We start from the raw sequence: 23,219 nt of genomic DNA, 5'->3' as shown, positions 1-23,219 counted from the left end.
GGGGTCAGTCCTGCCCCATCGCGCCCTGCAGCCAAGACGTGCCCTAACTGCCGGGACGCTGGAGGCCCCAGCCCGGCCTTCAAGTCCACCGGGCCTAGAGAGGGCCCCGCGGCTGGGATATGCCTCAGACCCGGGTTCCCGTTCCTCCCCCAACTGCCACTCGTTAGCTGTGTGACCGCGGCCAGCGCCTGCTCTGTCCTGAGCACGGTCCCAGTATCCGAAATGGAGCGGGTCCACGTCTGCCCCCTCTCCGCCCCGGCCGCGCCCCGCATACCCCGGAGCCTCCCGTGACAAACCCTTGACTGGAAAACCTGGACGCTGCCCCCCGCCTGGGAGCACGCCCCGCAGAGCCCGGGACTGCCAGACCCCCACGCGGCACGTGACCTCCTCGCCCGCGCGGCTAGCCCGCCGGCATCGGGGCGTGGCCTCACAGGACAGCTCTGCGGCGATTGGTCGGGGGCGGGGCCAGGCGAGCCGGAGCGGGCTGTGATTGGCCGGGGGCGTTCCAGGGCGTGGCCGCGAGAGGGGTGGCCGCGGGCGGGGCCGGAGGCGGCGGGAGTCACGGCTGGCTGTCCGTGCACCTGAGAGCCGACGCCCGGGTCTTCGAAGCTGCGCCCGCCGCCTTCCCCGTCGCCATGAGCCGCTTCAAGGTGTCCAAGTTCCGGCACATGGAGGCCCGGCCGTCCCGACGCGAGGTGAGCCCTGCCCGCTGGACCCGCGCCCCTGCCCCTCCCCCTCCCCAGACCCGCGCGGAGACCCCCGAGCCCTCCTGCCTCGGAGCGCCCCCTTCAGGCCTGGGCCCGGCGTCCGGGTTGTTCCGTCGCACCCGGAGGGCAGAGTCCGGCGGCTGCCTGACCCGGTCTCTCTCTCTCTCCTCTCGAGAGACCCGCGGTTCGCCAGCTCCCCCGCCTCGCCCTGGGACCCCCAACTGGTGTAGTCAGCCCGACCCGGCGGAGGCCTGAGGCCTGCGAGGCTGCCTGCCTTCTCCGCTTCCGGTCGGCCTCACTGGGGAGCCGCGGCCGGGCGCTGCTGGCACCACCTCCTCCCTGCCGCCCCGATCGGCCCTGCCCGGGGCTGGGGTGTGGAAGGGATGCCTCTCTCTTCCCTGGCCTCCGCAAGTCCGGGTGTGTCAGCTGAAGAACAGGAGCCCCTCAGACAGAGGCGCGCCCCTCCCTCGGGCTTCCGCCGGCGCTTCCTTCTCTCGTGGCTGGCGCAAGAGCAGCTCTTCTCTTACTGGGGTGATGCTGCCAGGGGCTGGGTGGGGTCTGGGGAGGCCCAAGGAGGTGGAGCCCAGAGGAAGAGCTGAGCCAGGTGTTAGGGGGCGTCTCAGACCCCCGGAAGGGCAGCCGGCCTGATGAGAGGTATGCTTTAGAGATGATGCCAGTCCTGGTCTGCTGCTCCCAATGTTATTTGGAAGGCTTAGGAACTGACCTCTAGTAACCCCATCAGCAGCAAAAGCACAGCAGGGTAGCCTGGGGCAGAAGCCCAGTTTTCATCCTCTGGACGATATTTCCTCTGTACTTCCCCTCTGCTCCTGAAACCACCACTGTGAACACGACCTCACTTTCCTTCCTCTGTACTGCCTACACCCCTGTGAGGGAGACAGACAGCAAGCAGACAGGCCTTCAAGGGCGCTGCAAGTTGTAGTAAGTGCCCTGAAGAACACAGGAGCTAAATGGCCAAGTGGAGGTCATTCTCAGTACAGTGGTCAGGGTCAGCTGCAGGGAGGAGGTGACATTTAAGCTGAGACCAGAAGGGTGAGAAGCAGCCAGATACAAGACAAGTAGGGTGGAAAAGAGCCTAGCAGAGGAATGGAAGGTGAGCCCCGGGTGGATGGGGGGCAGTGTTGGGGAAGCAGGGTGTGTCACATGAGTCCAGAGCCGTCCTGCAGAGCTCAAGGACCACAGGAAGAAGTTGGATGGTTTTCTTTAAAAAAAAAAAAAAAAAAAAAAAGCTTTTAAAAACGTTTATTCGTTTTTGAGAGAGAGAGGCAGAACACAGGTGGGGGAGGGGCAGAGAGAGGGAGACAGAATCTGAAGCATGCTTCAGGCTCTGAGCTGTCAGTCCCCAGCCTGACGTGGGGCTCGAACCCACGAACCGTGAGATCATGGCCTGAGCCAAAGTCAGATGCTTAACCGACTGAACCACCCAGGCCCCCCCAGTTGGGTGTTTTCTGAGTGCGGTCGGGAGCCATTAAAAGGTTGAAAGTGGAGAGCATTGGGTAGAGATTGGCTCAGATTTGCATTAATACCGTCTTTCTGAGTGCCATCAGCGCTCCTTGAAAGGGTCTCGAGTATACTTGATGGGCCTTGGGGCTTGTTCCAGGTGGGCCTTAGTCCAGCAATGTAAACAGTCAACCATGGGACCAGGGATTACAGAGAAAGCTTTAAACGCTTTAGGTTAGGGAGAGGGGAGGACAGGTGATCTGTTCTCCTTTTCAGAGATATTCCCTGTCACTCTGAACAGTAAACATGAATCAGGAGGAAAAAATAACGCAAGAAGGTAATGTTCTACCCACGGCAGGTGAACACTGAAATAGAAACTTGCACGATGGGGGTGGTTTCCGGCGTGCTGTGGGTGGGTGGGCTGGAAAACAAGGCCGCTCGGGTGTCAGGAAGCAGGCAGGAGTGTTGTACAGTGCTCTGATACCAACAGAGAAAACACGTGGGCCTTGTTGGTCTTAGCTTCAGAAAAAGTGCTCCTCTGCCCCCCGTCTGTGGGGGTGTTAACATTATCGTCTTTTCGTGGAGGTGCATTGCTCACCTTTCTATGAGACTTTGTGGAGAGGCCTTGGTTCTTCCCCTTTCTGAGCTTGAGTGTTATCTCCTGGGGCCCGTAGGAGACGCCCCCTGTACTTGGTGGAGGCCTTCAGCAGTGCCCTGGAGGAAGTTGAGTCTGTCTTCTGTCTTAGGTGCTCACTTCTGCTTTCTCTGCTTCACTCTCTCCCTTTTAACAGAAACAGTCCCCTGACCACACACACTGTTCAGTTGGCTTCTTGACTTCATTTAGCCTGAGGTCACTTCTGACAGCCTTCTCACCCTTATTAGAGATTTGATTTAATAGACAAAATTGTTCCCTCCGTGACTTAGGTTATTATTTCAGGAGCATTTTGAATATTCTAAGGGAGTGCGTGAATGGGGACAGGGTTGGATCTAAAGGAATGCATTTCTAGTGGTGCAGCTTTAAGGTCGAGTTCCCTGCATTATAACCCACCCCCTGCTTTAGTTATGATCAGAGGGCCTGTCCATCACAATTCTTATTCTTTATTTTCAGGCCTGGATCGGTGACATTCGAGCAGGAACCACACCCTCGTGTGGGAACCATATCAAATCCAGCTGCCACTTGATTGCGTTTAACTCTGACCGTCCAGGTAGGAAGGTGGACATAGATTCATACATTGTCATCCTAATTAGGATGGGGCAGAAGGGCAGACTCATTTCAGGTTGGAAGCTTAGGGGATCCTCATGGGGCTCAGAGGTCAGCACCATGAAGGGCCTTAGACCCCTACAAACTGGTCAAGTGCAGTAATCAGATTGATTTTGATTAGGACATGTGTGTATACTTTGTATAAACTACACTGGCTGTGGGTTTGTTTGTTTTTGTTTGTTTGTTTGTTTGTTTTCCCCCTGGCTGTGGTTTTTAAGAGATTGGCCAGGAACACACCGAGGGGACTGTCCCCTTTGTTTTCAGCTGATCCCCATATGCAGCCCCCTCCTCATCTGGGGGCCTGAGAATGGCTCAGGTCAGTAAGAACACCAAGATTTGAAAAGCTCCCTATGTCACTCGGGACTTTTTTTGTTGCTAGCGTTAACTCAGACCTGAAACTGACAAAAGTCGGGTACCTCTTTAGCTCATATAAGTAAAAGGTCCAGAGGCTTTAGACAGAGCCATCTCTAGAGGCTCACATATGCCATTGGCCCTGACCTGTGTCCTGTCTTTCGGCCCCGGTGCCCTTGAGTGATAGCTTCTTTCTCAGGTAAAGCTGGGAAAAGGGGCAACCGGTGGCCCTAAGCTGGCCTCGTATGACCCACAATGCTAAAAAGACCACCTTTTCCCCAGTGTCTTCTGTACATCTGATGTCACAGAAGGTTCTTGTAGGGGGTAAGAACCTAACTTTGGACTGACTGTGTCCAGAGGGTTATGATCTTATGATTGGTGGAGGCTCTGGGAAGGTCCAAGGCTGAGCTTTGGGTCTCATGTCCTCTGGGAGCCCTGGGCAGCAGACAGTTCCCATCAGGCCTGATGTCGGAGCCTCCATGTGTGTTTGACAGGTGTGCTGGGTATTGTGCCTCTGGATGGCCAAGGAGAGGACAAGAGACAGGTGACCCACCTGGGCTGCCATTCAGGTGAGTGGAAACTGGACCCAGGAGGTCTGGAACTTGCTCCTCCCTCCCTGGGTGCAGGGACTCCTACGGTCCCGTGGGTTCCCAGTCCCTCTTGCTGTCTTCACTGTGGATTTGTGCAGACCGTGTCCATATTGGAAGGCTGGGTCCTGGCTGGGAATTCCACTTGGGCAGAAAGAAGGGAAGCTGAGTGCTGCAGGTGGTTAAGCTGAGAAAGGGGGTTATGCACTGGCCAGCCCAGGCTCCAGGCTGATGCTGGCTCCCAGTCACTGTGGAGGACTCAACCGTATGGAGTTCTTAGCCCCTTGTGCTCTCCTGGAACCCAGCAGGCCACCCCTCACCACCAGCCATCCTCCCCAGCAGGGCTGCTCGGGGCCCTTCAGGGAGGGGTCTGGCTGGGCTGCAGGGCTGCAGACAGGCCCTCACAAAGAGAGCTTTTGTCTGCTGCAGCTGCTTCTGGGGGCGCCCGGCAGCCCGCCTGGCAGTCCGCCCACTCCAAGGGAACGGCTTGCTCTCCCCGGACTGCGGCAGCCCTGGCCCAGCTGCCTCCTCTGTCCCTCTGCAGCTGCGGCGGAGGCTGCGGGCCAGTCCCTCTGGCTTGCTGGCGTTCCTGGCCGCCTGGCCGGCGACCTCGGCTGACAGAATGGGGCTGACCCTGGCTCCCCAGTCTGAGTGTGCAGCTCAGCTTAGGGGTCCAGACGATGATGACGGCAGCTAACAGAGTGACGGTGGCCAAGATGGGTCAGGAGCCGTCTATGCACTAAGAACCTTGTCCATGTTTTCTCATCTAATTCTTTCTTAAAGCTCTTTACAACTTTACTGAGGTATCATTTATATTCCATTGATATTACTTGTTTTCAGTGAATAGTGTGATTACTTTTATTAAAGTTACAGAGGTAGGTATCTGTAACCCAATGTTAGGACGTTTCCGCAAAGGGTCCTCGTGCCCCTTTGCAGTTACTTCATTTCCACCTCTGGTGCCAGTGGATCCTCTTCCTGCCCCTGCTGCCAGGGTCTTGGAGCTCCCTCCGCTGCCAGGCCAGCTGCTGTCTTTGTAAATAGTCTTGTGAGGACGTGGCCACGCCTCTTCATTGACATTCAGCCTGTGACTGCTTTCTCCTAGCAACTACACAATTGAGTAGTTGTGACAGAGACCGTCTGGCCCTCAAACCCTGAGATAGTTACTGCCTCCCCCTTTGCAGAAGACGTTCGCCAGCTTTTGCTCTACAGCCCAGCCTTTTCTGGACACTTGACATAAATGGAATTACACCACACGTAGTCTTTAAAATCTGGCCTCTTTCACTGAATTTCGTGATTTGAGGTTCATCTGTGTTGTAACACGTGGAAGAAGTCTGCTTTCTCATCCACTCTTACACCTTTTTGAAGTAGATTTTTAACCTTTTTTTAGCTAAGAGAACTGAGGCTTGAAGAGATCGGGAACCTGCCAACACCGGCACCGCGGTTGGCGGAGCCAGACTCGGAACCGGGTCTTGTCAGACCCCTGTGTGCTTGGTGCACTTGACCCATGGGGGAACTGCCCCGGGCTGCTGGTGTCTGTAGGTTGTAAGTCCCCGTTACTGGGAAGGCTTCGAGGAGAAGCTGGACCAAGCCTCTTCTGAGGGCTGGTAGCCTCACCACGGCCTCAACTGTTGACCTTGCTGGCACACTGCTCCCGGGATAACTTTGGCTCCTGAGAACCTGCTTTGGAGACAGTGGCACACTCTGTCCTCTTAGGTGAGGTGGTGGGGGGCAGTGTGGTGGGCTGGCCTCTGGCTGCTTCCCTGCCTTTGGGGGTGCCTTCTGCCTCCTGGCTCAAGGCCAAGCGGCCCTCCAGCCCAGCTGCCCAGGAGAGCAGATGGCTGGGAAGCGCTGAGAGAATAGTCCTGCATTCTGGGCTGTGGGGTGGCTGGGTGCTTGCTCCGATTTGGGAGAGGCAGTGCGGTGATATGCTGAGGATGATATGCTGAAACCAAACTGCCCGCACAACCACCAGCCTGGCCCTTTCTTAGCTGTGTAACTCTGGGCTAGTTACTTAACCTTTCTGTCCCCATGCTCCGCTTGGGGATGATGCCACAGTGCCATCCCGAGGGGTGGTTGTGAGGATTCGGTGAGGTAAATGCACATACGGAACACTGGCCTGTCAGCTCAGCTGCGCACTCAGGGCGACCCGGTCGCTGCTTCTCATCCCCTTGGGAATGCCAGGTGGCTCTCGCTGGCCACTGCCCTGTCCAGTGTGGAGCCCACAAGCAGGGTGGCAGCGTTCCAGGAGTCTGGGCCAGGGCTGTCCCACGGGGGCCCTGTCTTCACTGCTCCTTGTCTTTGTCTCTTTTGGCCGGGGTGCCGGGAGTCTGGCTCTGGCCTGAGAGGAAAGCATACCTGCTTGACCCCACTGGGGCGGCAGGCAGCAGGGAAAGTCACCGTGCGCCTTGCTCTGGTGATGCAAGCCTGGCCATCACGCTCACACCCCCTGCTGGTTTCAGGAACTGTGGGTTTCCTCTCTGCGCTGTGGCTCACTCTGCATGCCCCTATCTCCCTCTCCTGGCCTTCCAGAGCTGAGCAGTTCACGTTCTTAGATTGCAAAGAACTGAGGCCAGCTCCAACTTGCTTTAGCCAAAAAGGGATTTGGAGGAAAGCTTCCAGAACTGAAAGCCTGGGGAGCTTCCAGAGCTGAAGGAGCAGCTGGATGTACAGGCCTTAGGAGGGTCCTGGCTAGGACCTGACGGCTCCTTCCCAGCTGGCTGCCTTCCCCTCAAGGCTAGTCCCTGAGGCACCCTGTCACCAGACCTCACTTCCTGGTTTAATTGCCTTATGAGAGCAGCTGGCTGCTCAGGCTCGGGTCAGGTGCCCTCAAGCCAAGTGTCAGCCCCGGTGGGACCTGAGGAGCAGAGAGCTCCTAGCCTAGGCCCGTCATCCAGGCCCCGCCTCCCAGATGTTCTAACCTGTTCTGGTCCTTCATATTCCCCAGGGCTCCCCGTGCCTCCTCCACGAAGCTGCCCTGACCCCTGACCTTGGGGTCCCCCTGCGTGCTCAGTCCATGTTTTGCCACGTCTGCAGAGACGTGTGAGGTGGTGAGGGTCTCCTAGGGCTGGGTGGCAACTGTCTGGTTTGTGAATACCTCGTGGGCCCAGAGCAGGGCTGGTACTCGCATTCATTCACATGTTGATGTGCTAGACCCCGCGTTGCATTCTGGGTTTTGAGCAAAGGCAGGTGCTCAGTAGTTTGAGGAGCTTTGTGTCTGTCATCCTGCTGGCTTCCTGACGCAGGGCTTTGCCCGTTCTGGGGCATGTATATCACAGGCAGGGGTTTCCAGAAGTGCCTTTCTTGGTGGGCTTTCAGCCCGCCACCGTGTGGGCAGAGGCGTCCCCTGTGAAACCCTGGGCTGTGGTTCTCTGCCTTGGGGAGACATCACATCGGGCTGGAAACAAAGTTCTGGTGAGTTCTCACGAGGCCCATGTCAGTCGTTGCTCTCCCACAGACCTGGTCACGGACTTGGATTTCTCTCCCTTTGATGATTTTCTTCTGGCCACGGGTTCAGCTGACAGGACGGTGAGTGGAGCTGCTGGACAAGTTGCTCAATGCGCCTCCCCCTCCCCTCAAGGGCCCTCAGCCCCTCCACAGGCCTCCAGGGCTGGGCTAGCCCAAATTCTCAGTTCCTTGATCTACACCAGCTCCCGTGAGCTTCTGTGTGCTTGCTGGGAGCTGTGGCCCTGACTTGCCATTCTGCTGCTTGGCTGCCTAAGGAGAGCAGGGCTGGGGTGGCGTGGGACATTGAGGAGACAGAGCAGAGCCCCACTCTGTGGCTCCCGTCTCCCCCACCCCCGCCTCTAATTACACCCTATGATCCTGGGCTGGATTACCCTGGCTTTTCCTAACACAGGATACACAGCCTCTATGTCCAGGTACAACCCCTGGGGTTGGGGGCAGCCCTGGGCAAGACCAGCTGGAGGCTCTCCCCAGCCCTGGGCTCACCGACCTGCTGTTTCCCGTAGGTGAAGCTGTGGCGACTACCGGCCCCTGGCCAGGCGCTGCCCTCGGTGCCGGGGCTGGTGCTGGGCCCTGAGGGCGTCCAGGTGGAGGTACTGCAGTTCCACCCCACCGTGGATGGTGTCCTGGTGAGTGCGGCGGGCACCGCCGTGAAGGTCTGGGATGTAACCAAGCAGCAGGCCCTCACAGGTACGGGCCGCGCTGGCCTTGCCCACCCTGGGCGGCCCCCCGGCTGGACGGCACTCCGTTGCTTTATGTTTTTGCTAACGTGAATTTTAAAATCTGTGTTAGAGTTTCATGTGTACGTGGTTTGAAAGGTGGTAAGATTCCAGCAGACGTATTACACGTGCTCCATCCGTCCCCACTTCCTGTAGGCATCTGTTTTCATTTCATGTAGCTGTTTTTCTTCCATATGTCTAAATAACTTCCTCATACTGTTATTTCTCGAACTGTATGTCACTTCGATTTTGAAAACAAACGTCTGGCTGCTTCTCTGCCAGGCGGGGATTTTGCTCTCTTACAGCCCCTTCCCCCACGTTTCTCTCGATTTCACGACCTAGCCTGTCTTAGTCCATCCCGAGTCCAGCTGCTCTAACACACCACCACAGCCGGGGCGCTCATTTCTCGTGGTTCCGGAGGCTGGACGTCCAAGATCTGGGTGCCGGCAGGTTCCGTGTTTGGTGAGAACCCGCTTCCTGGGTCACAGATGGTCGTCCTGGTGCTATGTCCTCATGTGGTGGAAGGGACGAGGACATTCTCAGGGCCCCTTTCTTAGGGGTACTAATCTGGTTTGGGAGGCTTCACCCTTGTGACCTAATCACCTCTTTCAAGCCCTGCCTCCAAACACAGTGGGAGTTAGGCTTCAACTCGTAGGGCGATACAAACATTCAGACTACGCGTAGATGATGACAGTCTAGAGCCCGATTGCTCAGTGAATGGTTACGACCCTGCACTGTGACCCCCATGGAGCCCTGGCGTTCTCTGGTGATGCCACTGAGTCGTTTCTGCCCAGGCCCTGACACGCTCGTCCCCCTTTTAGGGAAAAGACGCGAGGCTCAATGAGTTAAAGGACGGCCTTGCCTTCTAGCACTGTGCAGGGTGATTAGGGCGGGTCAAACTCACCAAGGTGGTGTCCCCATCTCTGGGGCTGGGACCCAGGGGCCAACCAAGGGCTGCCAGTAGCATAAACTACGCACAGAGAGCTCCTGGTACAGTCAAGAATACCAGCTTAACCTTTGGAGCAGAGGTGAAGGTTACCAGGCAGGATGTCACTAGGGGGTCACCCGCTGTAACTGCTGCGTCTCAGGTCCTCTCGTGCTGCCACTGTGCTGAGGGCCTTGCATGTTGCAGATGAGGTTAAACAACTTGACCAAGAACAAGGAGCAAATGAGTGGCAGGGCTGGGATTGATCTCGGGGCAGTAAGCCCTGGCATAGTGGTCCTCTGCTGCTGCAGAACAAGTGATCACAAAACCTAGGGGTTTAAAACAATTAGGAGCATCTGTTTATGTCACAGTTTCTGAGGGTCCAAGATTTGAGAGCTGCTTAGCCGGGTGGTTCTGGCTAAGGGTCTCTTACGAGGCTATAGTTGAGACACTGGCTTCGTCATCTGAAGACATGACTGGGGCAGGAGGCTCAGCTTCTCAGAGGGTTCATGGACACGGTGCTGGCTGTGAGCAGGATGCCTCAGTCCTTGCCATGGGGCCTGTCCCCGGGCCGCCTGAGTGCCCCCACAGCATGGTGGCTGGCTGCCCCTGGTGGACTGTCTGGGTCTCTCTCCTTGCGTCCATAGCCTCAGGTGTCCCTTGGCTTGTACGTGGCGTCTTCTCCGTGTCTTTGCATCGTCTTCCCTCTGTGCATGTCCAATTCTGTGTCTACATTTCCCTTTTCATGAGGACCAGTCATACAGGACTAGGGTCCACCGTAATGATACCAGGTTAACTTGATCTGCAAAGACCCCGTTTCCAGATAAAGTTATAGCGCAGGTGTTGAGGGTTAGGATGTCAGCATCCTTGTTTGTTTTTTTTTAAGTTTATTTATTTTTAAGTAACGTTTACACCCCACAGGGGCTCGAACTCATGACTCCCAAGATCCAGAGTCACATGCTCTTTCAATATTGCCAGCCAGACAACCCAGCATCTTTTCGTGAGGGAGACAATTCAACCTATAATAGGAGGAGCATCAAAAAATTTGTGGATGTATTTCAAAAAAATTTTTTTAACGTTTATTTTATTTTTGAGAGAGAGGGAGAGGGTGGAGGAGGGGCAGAGAGGTAGACACAGAATCTGAAGCAGGCTTCGGGTTCTGAGCTGTCAGCACAGAGCCTAATGTGGGGCTTGAACTCATGAACCGCAAGATCATGGCCTGAGCCGAAGTTGGCTGCTTAACTGACTGAGACCCTATGCCCATGTGGACGTATTTCAAAACTGTCACACTGGGGAAGGAGCAGGGGTGGCCCAAGCAGAGTCCAAGGTGGGAATGTGTGTGGCTCAGCCACGGGGTGGTATCACTTAGGTGGGGTGTATTCGTGAGTGACTGGAAGTAACCCTGGGTGGGACGTGAGAGCCCGTCTGAGGAGCAGGGAGCCTCAGAAGGTTTTTGAGTGCAAGCGTGGCCTGCTGAGGGCAGAGCTAAAGGGAGAAGTCCCGGGTGCAGTGCAGCGTGTCTGGGAGGACATGCACCTCGTGCTCTTCCCGCTCGAGAGGGGCCCTTGCAGCTCTGGCCTGTGCCCTGGGAAGTTATCCCCAGCCAGGTCCTCCTGCACCCGCTTCCCTGGTGCCCCCATTGCCCAGGGCAGGGTGGGGAGACACTGGACGCCCTCCTGATCTTGGCTGCTTCTCTACAGAGCTGGCGGCCCATGGGGACCTGGTGCAGGGTGCTGTCTGGAGCCGGGATGGAGCCCTGGTGGGCACGACGTGCAAGGTAAGCAGCTGGACAGTGAGACTTGGCTCCGTGGGGGGGCCAGGGGGACCGAGGGCTTCTCTGAAAGAGAAAATGTGGGGTCTGCATACCTGGGAGATCCTCTTTCCAAAATTCTTTTCTCTGCCTTCTTGGAAGACCCATTTTCCAGGTGGTTTTTTGTTTTTGTTTTTTTGGTGTCAAGTTTTATTTCCCATTTGGTTCATTAGACAGTAAGTTCCAGGTGTTGGCCTGTGCTCTGGGGTCAGCGGGGCTGCTAGCCCCCAAGCAGCCCCTGCTGGAGGGCAAGGTGGTCGTGCAGCAGGGCGTGGTTCGCTTGCTCAGTCTCCCCTGGTGCACGCCCCTTCCCAGGGACTGCGAGGTGGGGCCTCCCTCGCTGAGGAGGAGGGGACAGGCGTTCCAGGCAGAAGCACCAGCGGGACAGGGTTCTGGGTTGGGGCTGTGACCTCCCCCTCCAATGAGAAGCCCTCTCTGCCCTGATTTGCATGCCTTTAGCTGGTGTGTGTGAGAGACAGACTCACAGAGTGAGGTCGAGAGGGAGGGAAGGAGGAGAGTGGCAGGAGATAGTCACCACCTGGAGTTTTTACTTTATGGTTACCAGAGGAGAGTAGTTTGTGCTTGTTTTACAAATTTGGGACAGGAGTGGAAAAGTAAAAAAAAAATCACCTGTAATCCTCCCCCCCCAGGGGCGATGTCTGTCACCATCTTGACATCTTTCTCTCTGAACTTTCCCTAGGCATGTTTTCCTGTATGTGTTGAGATCGCACTCTCCACGTTACTCTACCCTGTGTTTTACGTTCTGTGTAATATGTATGTTTTCCCAGTTCATCAGTAATTGAATGAACATCACAGAAAATATTCTATCATTCAGATTTACGAGTTCACTTGAGTTATGCTATTACAAGTTATAACATCTGAATATATTTGTATACAGATTTTTTGGGGGGTTTTGTTTTTTGTTTGCAATGTGACTTTCTTAAATTAAAAAAAAATTTTAAGATTATTTATTCATTTTGAGAGACTGTGTGCACACACATGGGGGAAGGGCAGAGAGATGGAATAAGAGAGAATCCATAGCAGGCTCTGCACTGTTAACACAGAGCCCAACGTGGGGCTCGAACCCACGATCTGTGAGATCATGACCTGAGCTGAAACCAAGAGTTGGACGCCTAGCCGACTGAGCCATACAGGTGCCCCTCAACATAACTTAAAAAAAATTTTTTTTAAACGTCTATTTATTTTTGAGAAAGAGGAGGAAAGAGAGAGAGAGCGTGCATGAGCCAGGAAGAGGCAGAGAGAGAGAGAGAGAGAGAGAGAGAGGGAGACACAGAATCCAAGGCAGGCTCCAGGCTCTGAGCTATCAGCACAGAGCCCGATGTGGGGCTTGAACTCATGAACCGTGAGAGCCAAAGTCAGACGCTTAACCAACTGAGCCACCCAGGCACCCCTCAATGTGACTTTCTTAGCTTAGAAAGCTTAGGGGCCGGCAAACTTCTGTAAAGGACCAGATAGTACATACTTTGGGTTTTGCAGGCCACACTGTCTCTGTCGGTGCTGCTTTGTAACAAGGAAGCGGCTACAGACAAATGTAAATGGTGGGCATGTCCACGTTCTAGTAAAACTGTATCTGCAGAATCAGATCTCGGGTTGTGGGTTGGATTTGGCTGACTGGCCTGAGGGCTTTAGCTCCCTCTCCCCCCACCCGCCACCCTGGGTCTAGATTTTTACCAGGGACATTGCTGGCTTGGAGGTTGTGAAGGTTTGTCAGCTGGTTGGTAGATTTTCCCGAGTTGTCTTCCAGAGGAGTAATGCCAGCCTCCCGGGGCTGTGTGTGGAGGTTGTGGTTCCAGCCTGGGCTTTGGGAGGGGACTTGGGTGTCTGTTTCGCCCTCTGAACCTGCTGCTCTGCCGCTTCTCACCCGAAACGTGGGGCAGCAGGAGCACCGGTCCCGCAGGCGGAAGCCCTGCCGCTGGGCCCCTGCCCTTCTCTGGCCTTAGAGCTCCTCCATTGGGTGCCTGAAGGGCTCAGATCTGCAGCTGTGACAGAGGATAGTGGGAAGGTGCCTTGGCTTCCCCAGTAGCAGAGCAGCCCTGAGCGGATGAGGGCAGCATCCTCGCGGGAGGTGCAGGTGTGGTCTCCACCAGTATGAATGTTCTGATGTTAACGGCCCTCGCCCGGACCGGCCTGCCTGGGGTATGGCTGTGGGGCTCAGGGCAAGCCGGGGCCACCTCTCTTAGAGCTCTCTCTGGCCACAAGGCTGGATGGCTTCCTGGTGAGGGGGATCCCGCCAGTGTCCACCCATGGCCTGCAGGTGTGACTTGGATGGTCCTTGATTTAAGAGCTGTGGCCCACAAGGCCAGTCCAGGCTGTAGCCTGGAGGGAGGTGGCTTCTCTCGGTCTTGCATCCACTGCCCCATGTCAGCTCCAGGCCCCCAGCCCAGTTGCAGGTAGGATGTCTGAGCGTCAGGTGTCTAGAGGCTTGACATGGGTCACTTCCTGTGGAGCAGTCAGAGAGACCCCTCCCCTCCACAGAGCTCACAGCCCAGCATGGTGGTTTCTGGTTTCTGTGAGGCTACAAAGAGTTGGATTAGGATGCAGCCTTGTCTCCCAGGGCTCCTGCCGTGTGAGGAGGCAGCCAGGTGAGGAATGCCAGCAAAAGGAGCTGTGGGCGACCGCCGGCGAAGGGAGGCGGGTGGGGTGAGGGTGAGTATGAGGCCAGCTGAGAGCAGTGGGCATGGGGGAGGGGGGGAATCCAGGGGGGGGGGGGGGGGGGGGGGGGGGGGGCGGGGGGAGGCCATGAGGAGTGTTGCAGCCCCTAGGGGAGGGGGCAGTGCAGGCGCCAGGCCTCCGAGACTGGGGACGGGACTGGGTGACCGAGGGCAGGGAGGAGGGCCTAGAGCATGGGAAGGAGGGTGTCAGCTCTGGGGAGTTAGCAGAGGGTTTACTGAGGAAGTGTGCAGCTGTCCAGGCACTCCTCCCCAGGGGTCTGAGTGCCATTTGCCTTCCAGTTTGAACGGTGGGGTGGGGGGGTGAAAAGTGACCCGGTCGCAGAATGCCCCTCTGTGTCCTGCCACCTCCTGTCGGCGTGATGAGTTAGCTTCCTATAGGCTGGTGTCTCCTGAGGATGAGTGAGTGTGATGAGGCCACAGCTCGGTCCGGTGGAACTCTCCTGCCCCTCTCGACCCAGGAGCCTGAGTTTGTGGAGTAGGAACCACTGGTTCCCCACAGGGGTGGCTGGAGTAGAGCCCTCCCCCACGCCCACCTCTGCTTTCCTGGACCTGGGTGCTCTACCTGTGGGGACACAGCACCTGACATTGCCGCGTCTGGGTGCAGCATCCTGAAGGGGACACTGTCCGACAGGGTGTGATCTCCACTCCGAGCTGTCAGTGGTGGCTGGGGGCCACCGTGGTCCTGAGTTTGCTGCTGCCCTCTCCTGTCAAGGGGCACCCTCAGGATCCTGGTCAGGGGTGTGAAATGCCAAAACCTTTGGGGAATGGTCCTGGGGGGGGCCGCCCCCGTGACTGAAGGTTAGGAGGAGGTGTCCGTGGGTTTGTCCTGAGCATGTGGGGGAGCCAGTGAGGGGCCCGCCCTCCGTAGGAGGGAGCTCTGCTCAGACAGGGGTTGCAGGCTGGGCTCTAGGTTTATACACAGGACTGCCTGATTTGGGTACAGCGTGGGGGACACTCTGCTTCCTCTCGGGGCTTCCCCCTCTCCACACCATCTCCTGCTGGCTGTCTGGTTCTGCCTCCCAGGAGCCCTGATTTTCCCGCAGAAGCCCCTTCCCGTTCTCTTCCCAGCTCCTCCAGCTGAGGGAAATGCAGCCAACCACTAGGGGGCGTGTCGGCCTCACGGATGGGCAGGCAAGCTGCGATCCCGCTCCACGTGGTCCGGTTGTGTCTGTGAGCCCAGTGAGGACATACACCTTGGCCACCCAGGGCCACCCCCTCTGCCGTGGCCCAGCAGGCCAGGCCAGCCTCCAGTGCCCAGTCTGACCCCTGGTGTGGATCCAGTGTTGAACCCCCTGCATTTGGTGGCCCAGCTGCCTTTGGGGAGCACCCATGCGGCAAGAATTGGGACTTTGACCTGTGAGACGTGTTGCTTTCACTTGTCCTCGTCCTACCCGGGGCTTAGGGGTTTGCCCAGGTCACAGAGCCTGTAAATTCTGGAGTTGGCATCCAAACCCAGGCTATCTGTCTCTCCACATGGCTCCTGGTGGGAGTGGCCCCTGTTGCCAGGAGACTTTCTCTCTCTCTCTCTCTTTTTGAAGTTTATTTATTGGGGCGCCTGGGTTGCTCGGTCTGTTGGGCATCTGACTTCAGCTCAAGTCGTGATCTCATGGTCACAAGGCTCATGCGTTCGAGCCCTGTGTCGGGCACACTGCTGTCAGCAGAGAGCCTGCCTCTGTTCCTCTGTTCCCTTCTCTCTCTCTGCCCCTCCCTGGCTCACGATCTCTGTCTCTGTCTCAAAAATAAATAAACATTTAAAAATAAATAAATAAAATTTATTTACTTATTCTGAGAGAGACAGAGAATACAAGAGGGGGAAGGGGAGAGAGAGAGAATCCCAAGCAGGCTCCTCATTGTCGGCACAGAGCCCAACGCGGGGCTCAAACCCACCATCCATGAGATCGTGACCTGAGTCATGAGTCAAGAGTTGGACACTTAAATGCCTGAGCCAGCCAGGCGCCCCAAAGAGGCATTCTCTCTTGCCCATAGTCTCTCAAGATCCTCTGTCTCTCACTGCCCTGTTTCTCGTCGATCTCTGGTTGTCCTCTGTCCTTCCGTCTCTCTGTCTCTCTCTGTTCTCTCCCTGTTCTCTGTCTCTCAGTCTCTGCCTCTCTCCATCTGTCTCCATCGTTCGCTCTTCTCTTGGCCTGTTTCTGTCCTGTGCACCTCTAGACAGCGTCCTCCTGAACTCAAGGCTGTGGGTGGAGTGGGGTGGTGCCACACAGCACGGCTGATCCTGGGGCCGGGCCTGGTTCCCGCATGGCACGTAGCAAATGCTCTGTGAACTGCGGCTGGGAAGACTTTGCCAGGAGTGACCCAAGGACCCTGGGACCCTGCCAGCATGTCAGGAAGGCCTGGGCCTGGCCCTCTCTGTTGTCCACTTGTCCAGCACTCACCTTCTGCCCCCTCCATTCCCACCGTCTGGTCTCCTGGCACGGCCTTGTCTTCCCCTTCATGTCACATGTCAGCAAGTTCCTGTTTCCACATTTTTGTTCATGCATTTCCACCTCCTTTGAATACCTTTCCCTTCCCAGTGCAAGCTCTGCCTGTCCTTCAAGGTTCATCTCAGCACCCAAGCGGAAACCAGGCAGAAACTGAGCAGCTAGTACCTGGTATCTGGGGTTCTCATGTCCCTCCTCCCTGTCTGGTCTCGCATTGGTTGGGGTGGTGCATTTGCTGTCGGTAAACCGCTGTTGCTGCATGAACTGAAGGTCACAGTTTACACGAGGGCTCACTCTGGATGATGCATTGTAGGGGTTTTGACGAACGCACGACATCACGTGCCCACCGTGACAGCATTGTGCAGAATAGCTTCGCCGCCCTAAAGCGCCCTGTGCTTCACCCATTCACCATCCCCCTCCAAACTGCTGGCAACCACTGATTCTTTTGCTTTCTCTCAAATGTTATTTGCCTTTTCGCGGATGTCATGTAGTTGAAATCACACAACACACAGCCTTTCCAGATTGGCTTCTTTCCCTTAGTCAGGTGCACTCGTGGGCCCTCCATGGCTTTTTGTGGACCAAGAGCTACCTCTTTATGGTGGTAAAAAACGCATCATAAAATTTGCCATCTTAACCATTAAAAAATTTGTTAACACTTACTTTTGAGAGAGAGAGCACACGTGTACATGAACACATGTAAGTTGGGGAAAGGCAGAGAGAGGGAGACAGAGGATCTGAGGCAGGCTCCATGCTGTCAATGCAGAACCCACCGTGGGGCTCAGACCCACGAACCGTGAGATCATAACCTAAGCTGAAATCAAGAGTTGGCCGCTTAGCCAACTGAGCCACCTAGGCGCCCCTTGAGCATTTTCTAAATATACGGTAATGTTAAGTTTATTTACATTGTCGTGAAACAGGTCTCCTGAACCAAAACTCTATACACATTAAACAACAACGTCCCTTTGCCCCCTCTCCCCGCTAGCCCTCAGTAACCGCCATTCTGTTCCCCATGTGTGATTTGAGCTACCTTAAATACCTCGTGTAAGTGAATCATAGACGATTTGTCCTTTTGTGGCTGGCCTACTTCATTTACCCTAATGTCCTGGAGGTTCATCTGTGTTGTGCTATGTGACAGGATGTCCTTCTTCAGGCTGAATACCATCCCATCGTATGTGGAGACCACATTGTGTTTATCCGCTCATCTGTCAGTGGGCTCTTGGGCTGCCTCCACCTCTTGGCTGTCGTGAATAATGCTGCAGTGAGTGCTGTGAATAATAATGTGAATAACGAACATGGGCACCCTCTTGGTGACCCTCTTCCCGGTTCTCTCAGTATACACTAAGAAGTGGAATCATTGGATCATAAGGTAATTCCGTTTTTACTTTTTTGAGGAGCTGCAGCTCTCTTTTCCACAGCAGCTACACTGTCTTACGTTCCCACCGACAGTGCACAAGGCTCCCAGCTTTTGCACTTCCTCCCCGGCCCTGGGTCTTTGATAGTAGCCATCCTAATGGATGTGAGGTGGTATCTCAGTGTGGTTTTAGTCCTCATTTCCCTGATGATTAGTGATGGTGAACGTCTTTTCATGTATTTGTTTGCCATTTGTATATCTTCGAAGAAATATCTGTTCAAATCCTTTGCCCCTTTTTTACACCATGTTTACTTTTGAGAGAGGGAGAGAGAGAGAGCAAGCGCACATGGGGGAGGGGCAGAGAGAGAGGGGACAGAAGTATCCGAAGCAGGCTCCGCAGCAAGCCCGAGGCGAGGCTCCAACTCACGAACTGTGAGATCATGACCTGAGTCAAAGTCAGATGCTCACCTGACTGAGCCACCCAGGTGCCTTTGCCCATTTTTTACATACATGTATTTGATTTTGTTGTTGTTATAGGAGTTCTTCATGTATATTTAAGTTTATTTAGTTATTTATTTTGAGAGAGAGGGAGTGCAAGTGGGGGAGGATTAGAGAAAGTGGGAGAACCTCAAGCAGGCTTTGCGCTATCGGCACAAAGCCCATGTGGGGCTCGAACTCATGAAACCGTGAGGTCATGACCTGAGCGGAAACCAAGAGTCAGACAGGCGCCCCTTCAATATATTCTTTTTTTTTTTTTATTTTTTTTTTAACGTTTATTTATTTTTGAGACAGAGAGAGACAGAGCATGAACAGGGGAGGGGCAGAGAGAGAGGGAGACACAGAATCTGAAACGGGCTCCAGGGTCTGAACTGTCAGCACAGAGGCCGACACGGGGCTCAAACTCACGGACCGTGAGATCATGACCTGAGCCGAAGTCGGACGCTTAACCGACTGAGCCACCCAGGCACCCCAATATATTCTTGATATTAACCCCTTACCAGATCTGTGATTTGCGAACATTTTCTCCCATTCCTTAGGGCAACCTGTCTTTTGACTCTGTTGATTGTGTCCTTTGAAGAACAGAAGTTTGATGCAGTCCTGTTTGTCTGCTGTTGGCTTTGGTTCCCTGTGCTTTTAGTGTCCTATGCAAGGAGTCATTACCAAATCCGATGTCATGAAGCTTTTCCCCTACGTTTGCTTCTGGGAGTTTTATGGTTTGGCTTCTTCCTTCTTTTCTTTATCATGGAATAGTATTCCATTGTACGAATGTGCCGCAGTTCATCTGTTCACCTGTTGAGGGACCTGTTGATTGCTTCCATTTTTTTTTTTGCAACTTTTAAAAGTGCCGTGAACGTTTATACCAGCATACGTTCTTAACTCATTTGGGTAAGTTCTTAGGAGTGTAATGGCTGGATCATACAGTTAAGAGTTATCTGTAGCTTTGTAAGAAACTGCCAGACTGCCTTCTAAAGTGGCTATTACGTTTGCATTCCCATCAGCAATGAGTAAGAGTTTCTGTTGCTCCCTAATCTCTCCAGCATTTGGTGTTGTCATTTTGTAAAAAAAAATTTAGCCATTCTAATAGGTGTGTGGTGGTAACTTGTTTTAGTTTGTAATTCCCTAATGAGACATGATGTGAAACAGCTTTTCCTGTATTCATTGTTCATCGTGTGTATCTTTTCTGATGAGGTGTTTGTTCAGGTCTTTTGCCCATTTGTTCATTTGGGTTGTTTTCTTATTTTTAAATAGAATCTTACATTTTTAATTTTTCTAATGTTTTAAGTGTTGTGTATTTGGGATACAAGTCCTCTCTCAGATAGGTGCTTTGCAGGTAGTTTCAGCCTGTGGCTTGTCTTTCCTTTTTCTTAACAGTGTCTCTATAGACCAGAAGTTTATGATTTTAATGAAATCCAGTTTTTTGTTTTTTTGGTCATGTTGTATAGATGCAACACCAACACTTTTGATATTGTATCTAAAAATTCATTGCCAAATCCAAAGTCACCTAGATTTTTCTCCTGTGTTATCTTCTAGAGCTTTTGTAAGTTTGCATTTCACATGTAGGTCTGTGATCCATTTTGAGTTGGTTTTTGTAAAAGATGTAAAGTCTGTGTCTAGATTCACCTTTTCACATGTGAACGTGCACTTGTCCCAGTGCTGTTTGTTGAAAAGACTGTCTTTTCTCAATTGTGTTGCCTTCAGTCCTTTGTCAGAAATCAGTTGACTGTATTTGTGTGTGTTTGGCTTTTGGCTTTGTCCAGCAAAGCCGAGGATGACAGCAGAAAGGATTACTCAAGACTCCGAGCAAGAGGTGAGAGGGAGGCTAGGGGAAGTCTTCCTGCACCGCTCCCAACTCCCCGGCTCCCACATTTATCAGGCATAACTATAGGGAAAACATTGTGCAGTATGCCAGTGGCTGCGGGCAAAAAAAACAAAAACAAAAAACAAAAACAAGAAGAAACAAGACAACAAAAAAACAAGAAAGCAGGCAAAACAACAACATGGCATTCCAAAGACTACAGAAGAGCAGATGCTGAAAGCAAGGTAGAGAATAAGATAAGATACCCCGTTGATAACAGGGTCTAGGGAATTCCCGAGCCCAGGCAGGACCCACCCCCTGTATACAGATTAACTAGATACACGTCTGCTGTTTTCAGCAAGGCCAGAAAGTACTGTTCTGCTTTGCAGTGCATTCCCTTTAATCTCCTTAACCAGGACATAGCTATTTGATTCCCCACATTTGTGGGGGTCTGTTTCTGGGCCTTCCGTTCTGTTCCTTTGATCTATTTGTCTATCCTTATGCCAGTACCACATTGTCTGATTAATGTAGCTTTAAAGTTGGGTACTATTGGTCCTACTCACTTGGTCTCCTTCAGTATTGCCTGGGCCATTCTGAATCTTATGCCTGTTCATATAAACTGTAGAATCACTTTGTCGATAAGCACAACATAAGTTGCTGGAATTTTCACTGGGATTTCATTGAATCTGTAGATCAAGTTGGGAAGAGCTGACGTCTTGACGGTATTGAGTCTTCCTGTCCATGAACGTGGAATATTTTTCCGTTTATTTAATTCTTTGATTCCTTTCATTAGAGTTTTGTAGGATCCTTCCCATAAATCTGGTATGTATTTTGTTAGACGTATAGCTATGTGTCTCATATTTTTTGATGCTGATGTGAATGGTATTATGTTTTTAATTACAAATTCCAGTTTATTGCTGCTTCATTGTTTTTAAAAATACGAAAATATGAATCCATGCTGATTGAAACAAAGTGAAACTGTGCTAAGACGGAAAAAAAAGTAAAAGCTACTCACCCTCCGCCTTCCCCCTCCCCAGCACCCAGCCTTAATGCACAGCCCACACTGTTTAAGACCTTTCTCCTTGCTTAGCCAGCTCGCAAAAGTTACAGGAATGTGGTCAGATATGGATTTTTGTTTATTTTTACCACAGCAGAATCACACCACGTATGTTATTCTGCACCTTCTTTGTAGTGCTTAATAGTTTGTTGTGGCCAAGGCGTTATGTAGGCAGGGAATGCAGGTTCTACTCCTTCTCTTCTCCGGTTCTTTATGCATGGATGTTTGTGGGCTTTTAAAGGGTTTTTTAATGTTTAGTTATTTATTTTGAGAGAGAGAGCGCACACATGCACACGTGGTACACAGAGGGAGGAGCAGAGAGAGAGGGAGACAGAATTCCAAGCAGGCTCTAAAGTCAGTGCAGGGCCTGATGCGGGGCTTGGTCTCATGACTGTGAGATCATGACCCGAGCCGAAATCAAGAGTTGGACACTTAACTGACTGAGCCACCCAGGTGCCCCGCTATGCACGTACCTTTGTACACACAGATCAATTATTCTACAGGAATAAAGTCCTTATTATAAGGGTAGGGTACTTTATTACAATACACATACATATCTTTTGATCTACTCCCATCTCCACCCTTAGGTAACCTGAGTCAGTAACTGTATGCTGAGTGATGGTTAGGATGTGTCAGCTCACTGTCCTGGTTAGACACCAAGTTCTTTAAGTGTAGAAATGACATCATCTTTTACACCTCTCTGGGCTGGGCTGGGTACAGGGCAAAACATTTGCCAACTGGTAGCCTAGAATTTGGTTTAGTTTCTTTATCTATGAGGGGGTCGTGGTGATAGGACTGTTTCATGAGATGTTTGGAAGCACGGAGAGAGATCATGTGTGTTAGCGGGCCTGGTACATAGTAGGTGCTCAGGAAATGTGAATTCTCACTGAGTTCTCTATTGTGGGTGACTGGGGCAGGAAAGGGGACCTGCCCCCTGCAGTGAGAAGAAGGAACCAGGCTGGGGAGATCTCCCCTGGTGCGTGATGCCAGCTCTGTGTACTAGGGTGTGGGACCATGACAGCCTGTGGGTAGAGGGGACATCTGGCCCCTGAGGACGCTGCCTGTCCTAAGTGTGCTCTATTTACTCCTCTCTGCTTTCCCAGGACAAGCAGCTGAGGATCTTCGACCCCAGAGCGAAGCCCGGGGCCTCCCAGGTGAGTTGTGTGGGCAGGGGACTGGGTTGAGGCCCTAGTGGCTCCAACAGGTGCCGGCCGGGACAGGCTCTGCCTCTTGGCAGAGATTCTGCCACACCCCGTGCCCCTGGCCAAGGCCTTGTGAGTGTGAAGGGGTCACCTGGGAGGTGGGCTCCTGCTGCTGGCAGCTCTTTCCGGGAGGCATGTTCTGAGTCCTGGGAGTACCTGGCTTTGATCACAGGGTGCGGTGCAGCCAGGCTGTCCACAGGCATTCAGTGGAGGCATCCTGTGGCTTAGGAAGCTAATTTCAGAATCCAGCTTCCTCTCCTCCTTTGAGACCCCCATCCCCCCTACCTTTCCTGGCACAGTTGGCAGAAGCCAGCCTCAGAGGAGCCAGAAAGACAAAGCTGCCCACCTCGTACCCGTCCAGTCTCACAGCCAGTGGACTCTCACTCTGCTCCTTTGGGTCTGTGGGATCTAGGCACTGAGCATGTTTGGTTTGTGTCTGTGATGGTGCTTGGGGTGCATGTGGCCCTTTGAGTGCTGAGCGGGGGTCTGGGTTCTGGGTTCATGCTATAGCCAGTGAGCCACTGGAGAATCATTCATTCATTCATACATTCATTCATTTGACATTGGCTCAGTGTCGGGCACGTGATGAAGGGGGGCTGTCACCTGGGCTATGGGAAGCCATTCGAGTTTTAAGCAGAAAGTGAGGTGAGTAGATTTGCATTTTAAAAAAATATTTACTTATTTTTGAGACAGAGCATGCGCACACACAGGGGAGGGACAGAGGGGGGGAGACGGAGGATCTGAAGCAGGCTCCACGCTGACAGCAGAGAGCCCCATGTGGGGTTCGAGCCTACGAACTGTGAGATCATGACCTGAGCCAAAGTCAGACGCTCAACTGACCGAGTGCACCCAGGTGCCCTGCTCAGATTTACATTAAAAAAATTTTTTTCTAGGGGCTCCTG

The 23,219-nt window shown here is 53.4% G+C and overlaps 1 protein-coding gene across 2 annotated transcripts in view; it reads left to right on the top strand.

The window, feature by feature from the left end:
- Nucleotides 1-480: 480 nt before the first annotated feature.
- The window catches only part of CORO7 (coronin 7), a 58,491-nt gene continuing 35,752 nt past the window's right edge, over nt 481-23,219 (top strand). The window contains exons 1-7 of one of the 2 annotated variants that reach the window (XM_049637424.1): nt 481-695; nt 3,274-3,370; nt 4,272-4,346; nt 7,819-7,889; nt 8,333-8,516; nt 11,171-11,247; nt 22,219-22,269. In XM_049637424.1, the coding sequence (XP_049493381.1) occupies nt 636-695; nt 3,274-3,370; nt 4,272-4,346; nt 7,819-7,889; nt 8,333-8,516; nt 11,171-11,247; nt 22,219-22,269 (615 nt within the window). In that variant the 5' untranslated portion in view covers nt 481-635. The remainder of the gene's footprint in view (nt 696-3,273; nt 3,371-4,271; nt 4,347-7,818; nt 7,890-8,332; nt 8,517-11,170; nt 11,248-22,218; nt 22,270-23,219) is intronic. The other variant, XM_049637423.1, reaches the window with a different exon arrangement.

The sequence above is a fragment of the Panthera uncia genome, chromosome E1 (assembly GCF_023721935.1).
Source record: "Panthera uncia isolate 11264 chromosome E1, Puncia_PCG_1.0, whole genome shotgun sequence".
NCBI classification, from domain to species: domain Eukaryota; kingdom Metazoa; phylum Chordata; class Mammalia; order Carnivora; family Felidae; genus Panthera; species Panthera uncia.
Note: the sequence above shows the minus strand (reverse complement) of the source record. Positions and strands in the feature narration are given on the sequence as shown.